The sequence below is a fragment of the Mus pahari genome, chromosome 21, assembly GCF_900095145.1.
Source record: "Mus pahari chromosome 21, PAHARI_EIJ_v1.1, whole genome shotgun sequence".
Classification (NCBI taxonomy): Eukaryota; Metazoa; Chordata; class Mammalia; order Rodentia; family Muridae; genus Mus; species Mus pahari.
The window spans coordinates 21,626,486-21,645,559 of record NC_034610.1 but is presented as its reverse complement, the minus strand read 5'-3'; the positions used below and the strand labels follow the sequence as shown (position 1 = coordinate 21,645,559).

Genomic DNA, 19,074 nt, shown 5'->3' with positions numbered 1-19,074 from the left:
CGCACCCTCGCCTCTCCCTGCAGACCTCCCCAGGGCCTCCCAGTGTCTGCGCACCCTCCCCAGGGCCTCCCAGTGTCTTCGCACCCTCGCCTCTCTCTGCAGACCTCCCCCAGGGCCTCCCAGTGTCTGCGCACCCTCGCCTCTCCCTGCAGACCTCCCCCAGGGCCTCCCAGTGTCTGCGCACCCTCGCCTCTCTCTGCAGACCTCCCCCAGGGCCTCCCAGTGTCTGCACCCTCGCCTCTCCCTGCAGACCTCCCCAGGGCCTCCCAGTGTCTTCGCACCCTCGCCTCTCCCTGCAGACCCTTCCCCAGGGCCATGAGAGAAAGTGTGCTAAATCCTATCTTTGATCAGGCCACACCTCAGCCTTAAACTCTCCAAGGCTTCTGGGCACCAGTCTCTTTGAAGGGAGTTTATTAAACAACGTTGGGGTTGTGGCCATGAGCAAGGTGGTGCCTAGGTGGGGGTAGGTAATCCTTAGGTCACCGAGGGACACCGATCTCAGAAGGGGCTGATGTGATTCTTGTGGGCCCTACGTTGATTTTGAAAAGAGGAAGACGGGCCTGGCCTCTCTCTGCTTCCTGTCCCACCACACCACCCTTCCTTTAGGAGCCTCTCTGTCCCGTGTCTACCACTGTGATACTGTCCACTGAGAGACCCTCACCAGAGGCTGAGTGATAAGGACCTCATCCTGGACTTTCAGCCTCTAGGTCTAAGTAAGTTCTTTCCGTCTTCATCATTGCCTCAGCATTTCACAGAGTAACGGAAAAACCGAGCGACCCAGTAGAGCTCCTGTGATGTATTCTGGCCACTGGTCACACTCAGTCCACCTCCCTTGGCCTCATCAACAGCACCCTCAGCTCCGCTCACCCCCTGCCTCCAGCTCTGGGAACAGTACCCTGCAGAGTCCCGCCTTGCAGTCTTTGTGCCTGCCACTTCTTCCTGGAATGCCTGCCCACAAAGCTTTCTCCACCTTGCTGAGGGCTACGCTCAGGCTGGGGAGGACCCTCAGCCATCCCTCAGGGAGTCAGTGCCATTTCAGGCACTGGAGCCAGGGTCTTCACCAGTATCAGGCTGGCTTCAGCAGTGGTACGCATCCCAGGGAGTCTGTGGTCACTCAGGAAGGTCTCTGAAGTGAGCACAGCATCAGTGTGGTCTACCTCAGGGACCCAATAAAAGTGATTCTCCACATCTGGCACCTGGGCTCAAGCCCAGTTATCATTCTGCGCCTCAGTTTTCCCATCAGAGAATGGGGATGATGACCACAGAAGGTTTTGCAATGGCAAGAGGTGCGCAGGTACACGGGATGAGCATGGTTCAGTATTCCAGGAGAAAGGGCCTTAGGCGGGCCAGCAACAGGATGTGAGGAAAAGCCATTGCTTTTAAAAACAATTTCATGCTGCCTTTCACAGTGTAAGTAGTACCTGGATTTATTTCCATTACAAAATCTGCACAGGGCTAGGGTGTAGCTCAGTGGGGATGTAGCTAGACACTTACGTCAGGAAGAGCATCTTGCCTCACATACACAAGGCCTCGGGATCCATTCCAACATCGGAGGAGGCAGTGGGCAGTGAAGAAAGAAGCCCTTTACATGACAGGGTCATAACTCCTGAGACTGAAGGTATCCTGTCAGGTTTTTTGGGCAGTGGGCCAGGCCAAAGGTCAGAATGCCTTGGGTTTGGGGTCTGTGTCCCCAGGGTTAAGAGAGTGGAGAAGGCTGGCTTCTAGGTATCTGCCACCCGCTGCCAGCCCTTCAAGGCTGTGACTCAGTAATCCACTCCACTCCACACCAAATCCACCACAGGGGTCTGAGTCACACTAGCACACGCTGAGCTGGAGAAACAGAAGGCGGCGCTTTTAGAACCTGTGACTTAGGCACCTACGTCAGTGTCTCTGATGGATTTTAAAAATATATAGCTGGAGTCAGCCCCCCCACCCCACCCCCGCTTTGCCTTCCCTCCAGGGGCAGCCATGGTTAGTGAGGCTCCTGGGCAGGCCCAGTCTGGCTGCTGGGGGCTGCCAGGGTACCTGCAGCAACCTCTGTATCTGGCTATCGGTCCATGTCCTGGTGGTCGGATAAAGGGACCATGGGACAAGTCTGTGTCTAACGATGGGAAATGGGAGGGACAGCTGTCCTCTTTGTCCTTATACTAGGCTGTCACACTGCTATCTTAATGACAACTCTTCAGAGACACAAGACCCCAACAAAGGAAAGAGGGTGATATCAGAAGTGACCCCACATTCTGCAAAGGGTTGGGTGGCCAGTGGTCCAGGCTGTGCCTGGAGAATATGGCCACTCTAGTCATAGCTTGTATAATATACAGGTTAAAAAGCAGTAGCCATATGCAGAGCGCAGAGCCCAGCGGCCCACTGCCTGGGTTCAGACCTAGCCCTAAACTCTCAAATGCTGCTTGACTCCCATGCTTTGGTTAAGAGCCAGGTAAGAGCCCACTGAACAGTGGCCACAGCACAAGGACTGGATAACTCTTCCACAGATGCCCTGGCCTGAGTCAGGCTTTTTGACCACAAGTTGATCTGACTTGAAAAGGCAAATTCTGGCTCACCCAGAGCTATCTGTGAGCCACAACACAGCTCACCCAAGGGAATGGAGGACATGTTTGCCAAGAGGTAGGTAGTGTGACACCTGAGTTGTCAGGAGCATGCATGTTCAAAGGCGAGTAACCACATATCACGCCTGGGAAGTGAGTACGTGTAGACACGTACCTTCAATCTTCAAATACCTTCAGTAGAGGACTTCCCCTGCAGCCCCACCGAAGCATCCACTTCATTGTCTGACTCTATTATCAAAGTGGTGCGTTTTCCCCCAAGTGTTTAGCCATGTGTTGGTGGCTGTCATTCTCAAAGTGGGGATGTGTGCACAGTACCTGGAAATTCTTTACAACTATAATGTAGTGTGAATGCCAGCAGTTTTCAGTAGCAAAGCCACAAGTGTTGCAATGATTTGGTTGTTTTTTATTGACTAAAATAGGAAATGCTAAATTAAGAGTTAGTGCCTAGGGCTGGAGAGAGAGCTCAGCAGTTAAGAGCGCTGACTGCTCTTCCAAAGGTCCTGAGTTCAAATCCCAGCAACCACATGGTGGCTCACAACCATCTGTAATGGGATCCAATGCCCTCTTCTGGTGTGTCTGAAGACACCTACATATAATACTCATATAATTAAAAAAAAAAAAAAAAGAGTTAGAGCCTAATTAAAAACAAAGATGGGACTTAGGCACATTCTTTGGGGTGTCTGCAGATCAACCTGTACTCTCTCAATGGACCCCACGTTTATAACACAGCTCTGCACCTCCTTAGGAGACTTGACACCTTAGAGTTTGGTGAATGCAGTCTCGGGAGCACTTCAGGAGCTGGAGGTAGAGCCCCAGGATCTGCCTCCTGACACTTCCAAGGTGATGCTGTTGGGGGTCCCCACTGGGAGTGACTTCCCACACTGCTGACTCCTGTAGGGAGACCTGCTGGCTCTATATCCCTTTCCACTTCAGCTCTTGGCCTCCATCCCCCTGTAGCCCACCAAGGGGACGACCTACACTGGGCTGACCAGCAGATGTAAGGCAGTGGTGGGCGTGTTCTGGCTGTCTATCGCCACCTGCCTTGGGACCTCACGCGCTCATCTGTGTTACCAGAGCCTAGATCTGACTCTGATGCAAGGTGCATATTACAGCCCTGGAATGAACAGTGTGCTCTCTCATTTACACCCATGGGCTTTGTGATGTGGTGGATGCCACTGTGGCATTACTGTCATCACAGCTGCAAACAAACCCCAGTGTCCTGTGGCCACTGCTTGCTGGCAAGGAGGAGGACTTGAAGCCAGGTCTTATCCCTCGGTAATTTCCACTCCAGCGAGGGGCAGCTCTTTCTGAACCCACCATCAGAGGCTCTAGAATCTCAGGGGATGCAGAGCCTACCCAGTCTCAGGAGAATTCTCAGCAGTCATGTGCCGACTCTGTTAGGGTTGAGTGGGCAGGGGGCAGGAAAAGGGCCCAGGCGGTGCCTCCCTCCATACCTTGTTGATGCTGAACTGGCCCTCGAAGCGGCAGCCAGCTCCATTATTCAGCGGGATTTTCATGGAATTGTCGATGTGGCCCACTTCGTGTCTGCCCATCTCATCTTGGATGTCAAGCCCGACCACTGTGGGGGACAAAGAGAGCAGTCACCAACACCCATGTAGAGTGGGGAGCAGCCCGCTTCTACAGAAGCTCCATTTGCCCTCCATGAACACGATGCCCAGGAAACCCAGGCTACATGGGAAGTCAGCCAGTTGGGGAGAAAGGGGCTGCTTGGCTAAGAGTCACAGTACCCCAAACAGTTCCCCGACAAAGTCACAGCAACCAAAACAGTCCCACCCCCACCAGACCCACAGTGCCCCAAGCAGTCTCACCCCCACCAGACCCACAGTGCCCCAAGCAGTCCCACCCCCACCAGACCCACAGTGCCCCAAACAGTTCCATCCTCTCAGAGTCTCAATGCTCAAAACTACTCCACATCCCCCCTAGAGACACAGCACCCCCAAACAGTCCACCCACCTCAGAGTCACAGTGCTCAAGATAGTTCCACTCCTTCACAGTCACAGCACCCAAAACAGTCCCACCACCCACAGAGTGACAGCACCCTCTACCACTGCCTGAGGCTGGAGAGGATGAAGGAAGAGCTAGGAAGGAGCAGGGGCCAGATCAGCCAAGAACGCAGAATCCAGCACGACTCAGCTACCTGCAAGGCCAAATGCAGGCTGTGGGCCAAGAGGGACTGGCTATGCTGGTCACCTGGATTCTGACTGTGCCTTTCCCCAGTGTGACCGTGGCTTAGGTACTCATTACCCTCAACGCCTCCGTTTATGTTTTTCTGACATATTTGGTGATAATCATTGAACTTTCCGTGGAAGAGTGTGTGGATCAAAGAGGTGGTAGGTGTGGCAAGCGCTCAGCGCAGCATCTGACTGCAGCACATGGCAGGTGCCTCGGCGGTACCTGCACCCGCGGAATTTTGTTCCCCCTTCTAAGAAGAACCAAAGTATCCACAGTGTGGTCTTCCTCCTTCTAGAGCTTCATGTGGTCTGTGAGTTGTATCTTGGGTATTCCAAACTTCTGGGCTAATATCCACTTATCAGTGAGTGTATACCGTGTGTGTTCTTTTGTGACTGGGTTACCTCACTCAGGGAAGAGAGGCTCTTGTCTACCATGGGATGTCAAGCTTCCTGAAGGGCACACCAAAGGAAGCTTGCTTCAGAGAAGGAACAGCTCTTTTAAAGACAGGCAGGCATAAAGGGAAAAATGGGAACAGCCATGTTCCTCAGTGGGTGTAGGGAAGTTATGTGCCAGCCAGCGTGGAAGGGCACATGACACGGCCATCACAAATGATGCCACTGGTCTGTAATGAGAAAGCTAAAGAAACACAAGTAATTCTGGCTGACTCAACAGTTCCGCTTGAGGCCAGGCTGCAACTTATGTGACAGAAGCTTGGACCTCAGCCTGTGGTGGTTCAGGGCCGTGATGAAACTTTGGGAGTGGGGTCTAGTGGGAGGTCCTTCTTGTTCTTAGGCTAGACCCTTGGAGGGGACAGTGACATCACTACTCTTTGCCTTCTTTCCTTTGCTTCTTTGACTTAAGTGCAACATCTGCCCACTCCTTGTTCCCACCATAATATATAGCACAGGCTGAAACTTATAACGCTGGGACCCTACACACCTTTCTTTCTGCATGCTGGTGATCTCTGGCATTTTACACTAACAAAATGGTAATGCAGTGACTTCCAGAGCCTTACTGTTTAGGAAATAAGTACGAGAAAAAGGTCTGTACATTGCCAGGTCAGATGTGATGTTTTGTTTTGTTTTGTTTCCTCTGAATGTTTTTGCCCTGTGGCTGTTGAATCTGTGAGTGTGAAACTGCAGGTATAGACAGTGCCTGTGTGTGCAGGTGCACATAAACAGTGTCTGTGTTTACAGATGCACACACTAACAGGGAAAAAGGGCCTCCGTTGCCAGCACAGGCTGCTTAGGGCACCAAAAAATGAACACAAAAGAGTCCTTTCCTGCATTTAGGAATGCATCTCTATTTCCCTCTGTACGAAGATCTAACTCACAATAAATAAGTGCCACTGAGCTGCAGTTCTGTGTTTTCAAAGTGTATCCCGGAAAACAACCCCTGTATTTGGTGCGTAAAGAAGAGTGCCACTGTCATAACACATTTACAGTGCTGGGAGTGGAAGCTTGGGCCAGGCGAGGGCTCTCACCCTCCACCCCGGACTAAAAGCAGGCTATGAAAGGGTACCTGTAGTCTGACCTCAGTCATGGTCAGAAATGCACAGGAGAGAAGCCAATGGGACAAATGGTGTCAGAATGTCCACAGACTTGTCACTGGGTAGTGGAACTATAGGAGTTTTCCTCTCTTTGTTTCTTTGGGTTTTCCAGAGGTACAAAGATCAACAGGCATTTTTACGTATAACATTTTTGAAAGTCAGCATGCTGGGCAAGCCACTGAGCCACACCACCCTGAAGGTTGGGGAAAGAAAGGCACTGTGCTGCACTCCTGCAAGTTCATGACCCAACCCTACAGCACCAGCAGGACCCACGGGGGCCACAGCACATGGACTGGCATAGTCAGCAGCCAAGGACACCTTTCCTGTCTGAAGTCACACTGTCTGGATCTGGGCCAGAGCCTAGAGCCACATCCCCTCAGCCCTTGCTCTGCTGGTCTTGTCCTCCGGCCTGACTAAGAATTTCCTTGCTCCAGAGATACAATCAGCCCCGAAGGAGAGGCTGCCAGATGAGTTATTTTCCTAAGAAATGAGAAAAAAATGAAAACATAAAAATAAATAAAAGTGACCTATTTCAACAGGTTCCCTGGCCCTGTGCTCAGTGTGGGCTAAAAGCTGTGATGTCACTCTCACCAAAAGCAGGAATAGAGCTGAGTGTCTCTGTCCTGTCCCTGTGGGCTGTGCTCCTAAGCCACGTCCTGGGATGGGAAGGGAGGGAGCTAACGAGGCTACGTTAGGCTGCAGACCTAGTGGGGCTGAGGATGTCCCAAACCTTCACAGCGGGAGACAATAACCGGTAAGCTAGGTACCATCCCATTAGAAACTCTGGTAACGGTTACTAAGTCTACCATGCTAAAGGAGAGACAGACAACTGTAGCCAAGAAGCACTGGAGCAAAGGAGGCAGGATCTGCCTCCAAATCAGATTTTTGCTGTGTTTGGTTTTATAGAAATAATTCTATTTTTGATTAAAACAGCAAATGAAGAAATTTATAGTTAAAAAGGAAGATGCCAGGGAACCCTCTCACTGAGCCCACTGGCTTTTGCAGCTCTGGGCTATAAGGGCTGGGGCTTCCACGACTGGCATCTCACTGTAACTGTTTGAGAGGTCATGTAACTCCCATAGGAACAGCCACCGATGGGGATAATAATAATAGTCCTGGCCCCACTGTTGCCAGAGAGGCAGCTTTATGGTGTTGCCACATTCCCGAGTTTCCTGCGGGGAGGTCAGCCTCAGACCAGACCTCAGCTACACATACATCTGGGCTCATCCTCTTGCCTGATCAAGTCCCATCTCTCTCTCCCTTAAAGTATCTTCCTCTCCATAAGCCACTTGCTCAAGGACCTTAGGCTTAACGAACCAGAGAGACTCCACCACCCTGTGCCACCTGCATCAATGTGGTTGCTCTGCAGAGGTATAGGAGGCATCTTTGATTCCAGAAAACCTCCAGGTACATGATTAATTATATTATAAAAAAAAAAGTGGGGGCTGCCATAGGCTCTGTGTGGTTTGCAGATATGTATGTGTATGTATGTGTATGTATATGTGTATATGTGTGTATATACATATATGTATGCTCACCCCAGATGGCTCAGCATATCTGCACACAGATCACCCACAGGCTGGCTAGCTGAAACAGAGGTCTATTAGAATACTCACATTCACAGTGCAAATTGGGTAAACTGATGTTGAGACTGACATCAATTTTGCCTCCGCTGTCCTTGTCTGGGTCATCGACGTAGAGCTCATTCACCCTGAGGGACAGACAAGTACAGCAATCTAGACTGAGAAGGAGACACCAACTCTGCCCATAGGGGATAGATAGCCAGGGGCCACCTTGCTTGGTGGCCAGTACTCAGTGATCCAGATACTCATGTGGGTACAACAGCGTACACATGTCTAGGTCCCAGGAGGTAGGGTTCCAGATTCAAAGCCACCCTCCAATTCAGCTTCACCAGGAGGAAGAGCAGTTACTCAGGAAGAAGGATGGGTCTGGTAAGGACATTTGTCCAGATTCAAGTTCAAATCCTGGCTCCAGTACTTCCTATGGTCACCTCTAGAAACCCATCAGCTGAATGGGAATAATACTGCTGAACAGTAAAATGAGACACAGAGTCCTGTACAGCTCATGGCCCAGCACCAACAGGCACAGAGCACCCACTGCCTGTGCTTTTGGAGCTCCTCCTTATAAAGTCACAGGGGTGATGTCCAGGTCTCCTACAGGACCAGGCGCCTGTACTGGATTCCTAGGGCTGCTGTAATCGAGTGACACAAAGCCAAAGGCTTAACTAAAGCTTACCATGTGTGTACACAGTACTTTCCCTCCTCTCCCTCCTGCACCCTCACACAGGACCCTGTGGTTCTATCTGGCCTGTCAAGCTAACCTAGCCATTCCCATCCTTCATGTGACCACATCTGTCATGTTCCATGTGGCATATGGATAGCACAACCTTAGGCTGCAGGAGCAAGCAATGAGATCGTTATTCTATCACTAGAGTTACAGGGCAGGTGGCCACAGACAGCCACACCACTTCACATCCAGGGACAGTAGCAACACATAATCCACTCAGCAGTTTGGAGGCATCTCAGTCCTGTCAGGTTCAAGAAATGGCATCAAGCCAGATCTAGTCTCTGTTTTGATCAAGGTCACAGGCAGAACCGGACCTCACTCACCTCCTAGGTAAATGGCACAAAGAGGCCTTCGAGTCTCCAAGATGCTAAAAAAGCACGGAGTCAGCAGGGGAGGGAGGCCCCGACAGCATGTGCCAAGGCCTGAAGTAGGGAGGGTATAGGCTCATGGTCTGCAAAGGGTCACGGCAGATGCAGTGTAAGAGCCAATGAAGTGTGACCTATTTCAGCCAGCCATGTTCTGGTGGTGTACATGACACTGAATGTAGAAAGCTTGTGTCTCAGTAGGCTTGAGACCTGGAGGAGCCGCCGTGTGTCAAAGACACCAGATTGTAGGTGTCCACAGTGGTTCAGAACCCATGGCTGCTGGGAAGAGGTATGGCATGCTGATGGCATACACAGGGATGGGCCACAAGAGGCGTGGAAGTGGATGTTTCCGGTTCTTCCCTTCCTCACTAAGCCAGGGGCCCTTGAGGATAAAGCAGAGGCAGTAAGGAGGGAGAGGGGCTGGATTTAGAGGCTAGCTGCCTAGATAATTCCCCATGGGGAGGAGGACACCCATCTCTAGACCTAGCCTCAAAGGCTGCTCAACTGAGAAGTGTTGGGCTGGGCTATGCTGAACACTCATGGATGGGGACCAGGGATGCAGGCCAATAGAGAGGGAGATACAGATGACAGAAGTCCTGCTGTCCTGCTGCACAGGTATGGTGACTGCAGTAACAACACACTGTGTACTTCAAATTAGCAAGAAGAGATTTTAAATGTCTCTCAGACAGCATAAATGTGTTGTTTAAGGTGACAGACATACTAACTAGACGAGCTGGTAAGGTGTGTTGTTTAAGGTGACAGACATACTAACTGGACGAGCTGGTAAGGTGTGTTGTTTAAGGTGACAGACATACTAACTGGACGAGCTGGTAATCTGGCAGTTTATTAGAATATTACCTTGTGCCCCGTTTTGCCAATTAAAAATGAAACAACATAGCCGGGCATGGTGGCGCACGCCTTTAATCCCAGCACTCGGGAGGCAGAGGCAGGCGGATTTCTGAGTTCGAGGCCAGCCTGGTCTACAGAGTGAGTTCCAGGACAGCCAGGGCTATACAGAGAAACCCTGTCTTGAAAAACAAAAAAACAAACAAATAACAAAAAGCTATAAAGCAAATAATATAACTCAGATCAGTTAAGTCCCTTGCGTCCTGCACACAGGGAGCCCTGGGAATGGCTCCTGTTGGGAAAGAACAGATCAGGCCCAGCAAGTGAATTCTGTCTTGACTGAGGCCCCATCCGATGTGACACAGCCAGTGCTTAATTATTGAGAACTGTGGCTCAGGAACAGTTTGTTACTTTGTGGGAACCACAAATATATACTTGGGGACATGAAAGCCACAAACATACTTGCTCTTCACGCTGCCGAACACTCAGCCCATTCAGCTAGGCAAAAGGTGAGAGGGGTGCCCGCCAATCAAGGAAGCCAAATAAATGCATCTGTGTCATCCTATCTGCTTATGTGCAAAGTCCTCATTCCTATTCTGCACCCAGGAAACCAAGGCTCAGAGGAGGCGTGTTCTATCCCAAGGGTGCACAGCACAAAACAGCTGAGCTAGAACCTCACGCTCAAGTTTTCCAGGGCTACCCAGCTTCCTCTTCTCCTCCTCATTGTGCAGAGTGAAGGGTACTGCTCAGGGTACTGGTAGTTATTGGACAGAACCAGTGGGCAAAAGACAAATGGGCCAAGGGCCTGTTTCTGCCCTCCTGATTCTCAGCACCTATGTCTACCACAGCCTTAATTCCAAAGGACCGTCAGTCCAGTAAGGAAATTGCTGTGTGAGCAGCAGCCAAGGCAGAGGGCTCCCCTTCCCAGGGAGACTCTTCCACAGGCACTCACCTTTCCCACCTGGTAAACCTGGACATCTGTGCACTGCTTGGGGATTATGGGATGAGGTCATCCCTGGCAATCCCGGGAGATGACCTCAGCAGTGAGGCAAATCCCAGGTGTGGCTCAGGTGAGCTCACCGTCCCTGGGGAGGCTTCTCCCAGGCATGGCTCCCTGTCTCCTAGCCAGAAGAACTGGAGTGGTCAGCTGCCAGGGCTGAAGGGCCACACAGCACGAAGGGGCTGAGGTGCCCGAGGGGAGGATAAATGCATGGCCTGTGGCAACCTGGGCCAGTGGTTATGTAAGGGCAGAACTGGCTGTTCCCCTGCCTGTAAGATGTATATGGTTCAGTTGTCTGCACCGCCTACAGATGAGGTCAGCACTGCTGCCTTCTGTGTCCAAGGCAAATGGTCCAGGCCAGCTAGTTTCCTGCCACCCCAGGTGTGGCCTCAGCCGCCCGTGCAGGGCTGCCAAGGCTGACCGGGTCCACTGCCTGGGGCTAAGCTGATTTTAAAAGGCCGACAGTCTGCCAAAAATCAGCTCGCCTTGAAGAAAAGGAACATTTTTGTGGGTATACTACAGCTTAGGGACTCTTACTGGCCTGACACCCCATAGCCAACTCAGGAGGTAAGAAGGCCTGTGGGCCTTTGCCACTTAGAAGCTGAGGTACCTCTGAGCCCCAGCTTCCTCATCGGGGTAACTGGAGAAGTCCTGGGTGGCATTTATAAGAAGCAAATTAATCCAGGACAACAGAAGTCTAAAGAATGGCAGGAGGAGGGGTTGCAAAAGAACCTTCTAGATAGCAGAAGTCATGGCTCATATACCCTGGCTTAGCTGAGATGATACTGTGAGGGGGAGACTCACTCATCACTGAGTCCTGGGCCTGTGCATCTGCTGTAAGTCATGCACACCTCACTGAGGGAGCCAGTGAGGGAACAGTAGGGGAAAAGGAACTGAGCAAGAATTCACACCTCTCAGGGCTACTGAGAGGCCAAAGCTGTAGGCCGGGCTGTGTGTGTGTGTGTGTGCATGTGTACACGCATGTGTATGCGTGGTATGTGTATGGGTACATGGTGTGTGCGTGCATGTGTGCGTGTGCGTGGTATGCAAGCACATGTCTCATTTTCTCTCCAGGGCTGACCACAGGCTCTGCTTGGCAGAGAAAACACAATGCTAAGGGGAGCCCAAGATGCCAGGGTTTGCAGCGCCTCCTGGTAGACTAAGCTCGGACAACGGGCTTTGTCCTCAACAGCCTCAGTTTCCCCAGAAATAAAAAAGGGGCTTTCCCAGAACAGTTGATACTCTACTGCTATAGGGTTTCTACCCTTGGGTTCAACCAGTTGAAGTTCAAAAAACAAAACAAAACAAAACAAACAAAACCCCTCAGAAGCAGAAACCGAGTCTGTACTGGGCATGCACAGACTTCTTTCCTTGTTCCTTACACAATACGGTGCCACAACTATGCACACAGTATGCACTATGGGGTAGAATTAAGTTATCTGGGGGATCTGAAACAGGTAGAGGAGGTGCGCAGGTGACATGAGAATGTCATGCTCTCTATGTCCTAGCAACCCCCAATGTATATATTAAGAATGAGGCTGCGAAGGTGGCCAATCAGAACCAGAGTCTTGAACACAGTCTCATTACAGACTGAATGCTCAGTCTCTAGCCATGATCTTTATTATCAACACCAAGATTTAATGAGATAAAATATCAGGGACCCTAATCCAAAGCAAACCAGTGTGAAGGCCAAGGGCATTATGCATGAAAGAGACCTAGCGCAGCCCTGCCTGCACGTGTATTCTGCCTCACTGAAAGCTGGAAGATGCTAGGCTTTTGCATGTGGCAGCTCCTGTAACATGGCCAAGCAGTGCTGGGCAGGATCACTGTTGTCTTCAGTGAGCAGAACAAATAACTGGCTGAGACCACACAGCCTAGGGGAGTAAGAGGAGGATGCTACCAGGCACTCAGTGTCTTGCCTTTCCTACTGTGCTAAAACACTGTCTGGAGAGGACAGAGAACCCCGGAAAGCAGGGCATCCCCTAGGGAGACAAGTGTCACCGTCTTTTCTTATCATCTTCAGATGTACCACCCAAGGGCCTCAGGGCCTGTCTTAGTCAGGGTTTCTATTCCTGCCTATACATCATGACCAAGAAGCAAGTTGGGGAGGAAAGGGTTTATTTAGCTTACATTTCCATATTGCTGTTCATCACCAAGGAAGTCAGGACTGGAACTCAAGCAGGTCAGGAAGCAGGAGCTGATGCAGAGGCCATGGAGGGATGTTCTTTACTGGCTTGCTTCCCCTAGCTTGCTCAGCCTGCTCTCTTATAGAACCAAGACTACCAGTCCAGAGATGGCACCACCCACAAGGGGCCCTCCCCCCTTGGTCACTAATTGAGAAAATGCCTTACAGCTGGATCTCGTGGAGGCATTTCCCCAACTGAAGCTCCTTTCTCTGTGATAACTCCAGCTGTGTCAAGTTGACACAAAGCCAGCCAGTACAGGGCCTATGGGATATAGAGGTCCCCTAGGTCCAATGACTTTCTGTTCTGCAAACCTCCCTCTGTCACACCAGAGGAAGCCACAGTGTCACAACCCCAACCAGAATGAGGACTCCTGAGCACCTTCTGTGAAATGGACACAAACTTGTGGGGTGCACAGGAGAGTGTGGGTGCCAGGTTCTCAGAAGTCCCAGGAAGTGGAAGAGTGTGTGCTGGTGGAGGAATGGGGGTATATTCCAGGTGGGGGGCACCAGCCAGTGCATGGGGAGGAGGCAGATGAGAACTGGCCTTGTAGGGAGAGAGGATGAAAGGCTTGGGAGGTACTGCTGGGGGCATGTAGGTGGAATGTAGACAAAGGCCTTGAGATTCTAGGCTGAGGCGCAAGCCTGATGACATCTATGGAAAACAATTTTATTTGCTTTTTGAAGAGCACTTGAATAGTTCAGATTCCTGCCCAAGGTTGCTGGCCTCCATGCTTAACAATCTGGTCAAATGGAAACTTCCATGCTGCATGGAGGCCACAGTGACTGGTGGGTGGGAGTGGGGGGGAAGCGTCTGAGGCGGCGGATAGGTTGACCAGTAAGCCTCAGGAACCTTGGCTTTTAAACCCTGACTTCTGCAGGGAACACAGCTGCTGTCTACCGGATGGATGCCCCCCACAGCCAGTGCCCAGCCACCCCTCTTCCTCCTGGCAATCATTAGACTCCTTACCAGGGCCTGTGGCTCACGCTCACCCTTCCCCAGACCCACCTTTCAGGGGTGATCTGTCGCTCTGTGCCCAGGAGCCTTTAAGCCTCCCATTGCTAAGGTGAGGACACTCTTGGTGACAGTCTAGTCCTAACAGCTACAACTGAGATTCAGTTCAGGGGTGCTGGGCAGGATAGAGCCCCCCACTCTTCTCTTGGATAAACTCCTAGTTTCCCCAATTTTGGCCCAGTACAGGGATGTTTTAGGAACCAACTCAAGGTAACCTCCAAGCCCCGACTTCCTGAAGCAGCCTCTTCCAGTTTGCCACCTAATTCTACAGGGGAATCTTGCGTCTCCCAGTCAATAGGTTTGGAGTTTAATTTTAATGTCCTACCACTAATGAATGTATGTATGATGTGTGTGAGTACACACGTGGAGGTCAGGGGACAAGTCGGTGGAGTGGAGTAGGTTCCAGGGACCCAGCTCAGGTCATTAGGCTTGTATAAGAATTTGCTTTGGACTGCTGAAGCTTCTATCCCTAACCATCAATAACTTTTACCCAAAAGCTGTGGCTTTCATGACTTGAGGCTTTAAAACATGCCCTGCAGAGACACGGGTGGGATGATGGGGTAGGGTGCCCACGCTGTAGATGTGCACAGGTCCTGGGCTTAGACTCTGCTCCCCCTTGTCCCTTTTATGAACCTTACAGGTTTTTAGCTTCTTGGTGCCCCAGTTTCCCCCACAAACTTCAAGAGGTTTTGTAAAACTTCAAGGCAATCATTGGAAGATGCTAACCTGGGCATGTGAGACTAGCATTACAATACCTAGAAAGCACCAAAAGGGATATTATATTAAATATATTAAATATATTTATATTATATAAAATTATATAAATATATTAAAATATATTATATTATATGGGCACCTTCTTTCCCCATTGTCACCAGTCTGGCCAAAGCTTAGGTTGGAAGTTAAGCACACAAACAAACACACCTCCCTCTAACTCTACAGGGCCAGAATGAGGACCTCACGTCACTGGCAGCCATGGGCCAGGGCTTCACCATGACCTCGTTTCCTTGAGTTATGAACATCCTCATGGCAAGAGGGAAATCCTCTGACCCTCTGTGGGAGCAAAGTCATCAGACAGGATCCGTGGTCTCCCGAAAGAGAATGAACTCCCCTTGAGTTTTCCCCTAGCCTATATGCTTCCCAGGCAGGGCTGCCTCCATAGAGGAAGGGGTCCAATGGGGCAAAGCAAACATTTCCAGGCTGTAGTGTTAAGTCTTGTGCCTGCCTGGACCCCTGACAAGCCAGTACCACGGTAACGAAGCACAAGAAGGAGAGGCATTAGGCTCCCACCAACAGCAACGAGTAGCCATCGGGCCTGGTTTGAGCCTCTTCAGCCCTTTTCCTTCCTCCTGGGACCACAGCATCCAGGAGGTAGAAAGAGGAAGTCTCTGCATGGGAGGGGTGCCGTGGGGAACACACTGTACACAGACAGCCCTGCCCTAGGTAAACAGTGGGCAGTCTACTGTCTGGGCTTGCTTGAGTGGCCCAGTCTGCGACAGAGCCTTTGCAGGCCCAAGCTCTGACATCAAGTCACTTGATGTGGCCATGCTTCAGTGCTGAAGGCACACCTTCACTGGGTTGAGCTGACTAAGGCTTCCTCAAGTGTTATGGGGGAAACACAGAGGCACCAAGAGACAGTCTGTCAGGTGACAACGTCCACAGGCCTTGGGCTAAGTACTCTTTAGCCAGGCCATCCTGTTCAATCTTGAGAAAGCGCCAGGCCCATCCTGTGTCCTCCCTCTCCCGGCCTCACTATCTCACTCCACCTCACAACACTGTCCTCAGAGCACCTCCCACTACTCCCCTGTGGTACTGCAATGACTTATATTAGATGTTCAAGTTACATGAAGACAGTTTGAAGTAGATAGGAGGACTGTGAGTGGTGACATCCAACTGTGTGTGATTTCAGTGCTCAGGAGGACAGCCTGGGCTACACAGTAAGACCACAAAACCAAAAGGCTGGAGAGATGAGATGACTCAGCGGTTAAGAGCACTGGCTGCACTAGCAGAGAACCCAGATTCACCTCCCAGTACCCCATGGAGCCTCACCACCCCCTGTATCTCCAGTTCTGAGGGAGTCGATACCCTCTTCTAGTCTCTGAAGGCACCGTGTATGCACATAGTGCACAGAAATACATGCAGATAAGCATTCATACGCATAAAATAAAAACAAATAAATCTCTACAGAAAAAAGAAAAAATGTACATAATAGGATTATATGTAGCTTTATGTAGACATGTATATTTATGCAAATCTTCTACTGTACTGAAATATTGGGACCTCTGAGGTGAGGGTCCAGGAAACGAATTCCCAAGGATAACTGTAGTTAGTTAGAATAACTGCAGTGTATTCTGCTTGTATCTACAGCCAGCAGACACAGATGCACTGTAGTGAGAGAGCAGCTTTAGGAGCACACGGCCAAAGCCCAAAGCCCTGGGACACAGAGAAGATGCTCCCCATGGTCAGTCACCGGTTGGGGACTGTGGGGGACTTCTGATGATCCCTACACGGTCTGTTACCATGGAAAGCAGACGAAGCTTTTCCAGAGCTGGAAGTGAAGTTGGAGTCTGATCTACTCTCACTTCTTTGACTCAGGGAGGTTTGGGAACTTGCCAGGGTAACACAGCAAAGTAGTACCCTGATTCTGGGTCTTCTAACGTCTTTTCTTTTGTCTTGTTTTTGTTTTTCGAGACAGGGTTTCTCTGTATAGCCCTGGCTGTCCTGGAATTCACTCTGTAAACCAGGCTGGCCTCGAACTCAGAAATCCGCCTGCCTCTGCCTCCCGAGTGCTGGGACTAAAGGCGTGCGCCACCACGCCCGGCTAGTCTTCTAATGTCTTATCTGATGCTCTCTCCACAGGCCCATGAAACTCCCTGGGTTAAAACCAGTGTCAGAGTGACAGTGGGGCAGATGCTCCCACATCAGCGACCGGTGGGCAGCTACATCCAGCTGTGAGCTAAGATGAGGTGAACCCAGCTTCTTAGAACTCAGGAGCCACCTCACATGATCACTGTGGGCAAGTACTGCTACCTCACATAACCTCAGTTTCCCCATAAAACGGGGGCTGTTTGGTGACAAAGGTAATAAGATCCAGCTGCAGCCATGACGCCTGTTTTTAGCTTCCTATTGCCTCATGGCTGAGAAGGAAGCAAAGGAAACCAAGACATTCCATGAGTAGAAAGAGAAAATTCCAAGGCTGGGCAGGAGAGAAGGGGGTGCCAGGGCCCAGCCCCGTGACAGTTCCACAAACTGTAAACCCAGCTACAAGGAGGCTTTGAAGCACGAGGTCAGGAGCCAACACAGGAGGGCTACCAGGCTGTGGATGACAACTAATTCTGGAATAGGGATGGATGACTGTGGTATCAGATGCTGGGAAACTCATACTGACTCCTGAACGTGGGCCTGAGAAACAAGAGGGGCTTTCAGGAAAACCACCTTGCCCTCTGTGAGGAATCTACCTGGGCTGTCTGAGCACCTTCCAGCTACAACATCAAAGGACTCATGGGAAACCCACTGGCCAAACTCAGGGTCAGTGGCGATGTGTGTGTGTGACTCTGCTCTGTCTGTGAACCTGGGCACCCCAGGCCCAAAGGAATGTGAATGGCATTCACAGAGTGAGGCTCAGTTTGGCTCTGAGCTCAAAGCCCTTTTATGATGTCACGTGCTTGGAAATAGAAGCAAGCCGGTTGCAAGGCTTCCATCCCTTTCCAAATCACCCCCTCTTCTCATCTGGACCCCAGCAAGACAGTTGCCCCAGAGAAAAATGACTTACACTTCTGTTGTGATGAATCCGGTGAGCTCTGACAGGAAGAGGAAGAGGATGAAGAGGCAGCAGCAGATGGAGACTGTGGGAAACACAGACCGCGTTAGGGGTGCAGGATGCTCCACCCGGGAGGCCAGTCCCCACTGCCCCTCCTGCTACCCTGGAGGGAAGCGCTTAGAGGCCCCGGCATACACACAGGGTGAGGGGCCTTTGCAGAGATTGTCAGGCCCCCCATTCACTGCCTTACTGTGAGCCCCTTCCTACTTATGGCCTCAGTGTGACTCCCCAGAAAGTGGCCACTGGCCTCCTCACACAGGCAATGGGCCCTGCTCAGCTCCTCAAGATCCCTTTAATGCAGAGGTCGCCCTGGAAGAGGACTGCATGCTGGTGGACAAGGTGCTTGAATGCCATGCATGCTAGAATCCCAAACCCACACTTAACATCTGGGAGACACCATGGGACCATCCGACTTCTCTTTCACATTAGTGAACCAAAGACTGAGCTTCGCACAGCTTGCCACAGGTCTGGCCCTCTGTCTGTAGCCAGTGTTCATCTTGGGAGTTGTCAGCTTTACAACAGGGTAAGAGCAGACTCCCTCACCAGAAGCCATAGGGCAGTTTGGACTCTCTTCCCAGGTTACTGACAGGCACAGTCCCGTCCTGCTGCTGGCCAGTGGCAGAGGGCCATTGCTCCTGGTCAACACGCACTCTTGACAGGGACAGCGAGTGCGGCACCAGGACAAGCTGAGGTGTGCTGCAGACTGGAATGGGTTTCCATTTCTATTTCTGCTCTTTTGAACTAACAGCAGCACTGCTGTGACACAGGTCTGTAGATAGCAGCAGAAAAGCATCTGCACCCATGCCCATCTCTGCCTGCCACCTATCTAACTTCCTGTCTGTCTTCAGGGAAGGAAGGACAATCATTTCTGAGCAGCTACTATTTATATGCCCATGGTGGTACATTAACAAACTACCCCACCATGACACTATGGTGCCAGCCTGATGGTGGCTCTGGTATAGAAATGCAGGCTGAGCAACAAGGGACTGGGACCCCCTATCCTCTATGGTTAAGCCCCTAGAAAGGCTCCTGAGAACCTGGGCTGCAAGGGTAAGATGGGATACCTCCAAACTGCTGATGAGTCTGTAGCTACACTGAGATGGGGACTGGAATACTCATAACCTCTGCCCCACTTTGATGAAGCTGTATAGAGATGGCATTTAGAGCCTTTGCTCTGGGGGAGAAATAGAGAATGTATGCATATTATAAACAAGAAAAAGTTTCAACTGG

General features: G+C 51.0%; 1 protein-coding gene across 1 annotated transcript in view; it reads right to left on the bottom strand.

Annotated features, from left to right (window-relative positions):
- The window catches only part of Ergic1 (endoplasmic reticulum-golgi intermediate compartment 1), a 94,702-nt gene that overhangs the window by 24,553 nt on the left and 51,075 nt on the right, over positions 1-19,074 (bottom strand). The window contains exons 3-5 of the mRNA XM_021221830.1: positions 17,797-17,869; positions 7,926-8,020; positions 4,022-4,146 (exon numbers count right to left, since the gene is read on the bottom strand). Of these exons, the coding sequence (XP_021077489.1) occupies positions 4,022-4,146; positions 7,926-8,020; positions 17,797-17,869 (293 nt within the window). The remainder of the gene's footprint in view (positions 1-4,021; positions 4,147-7,925; positions 8,021-17,796; positions 17,870-19,074) is intronic.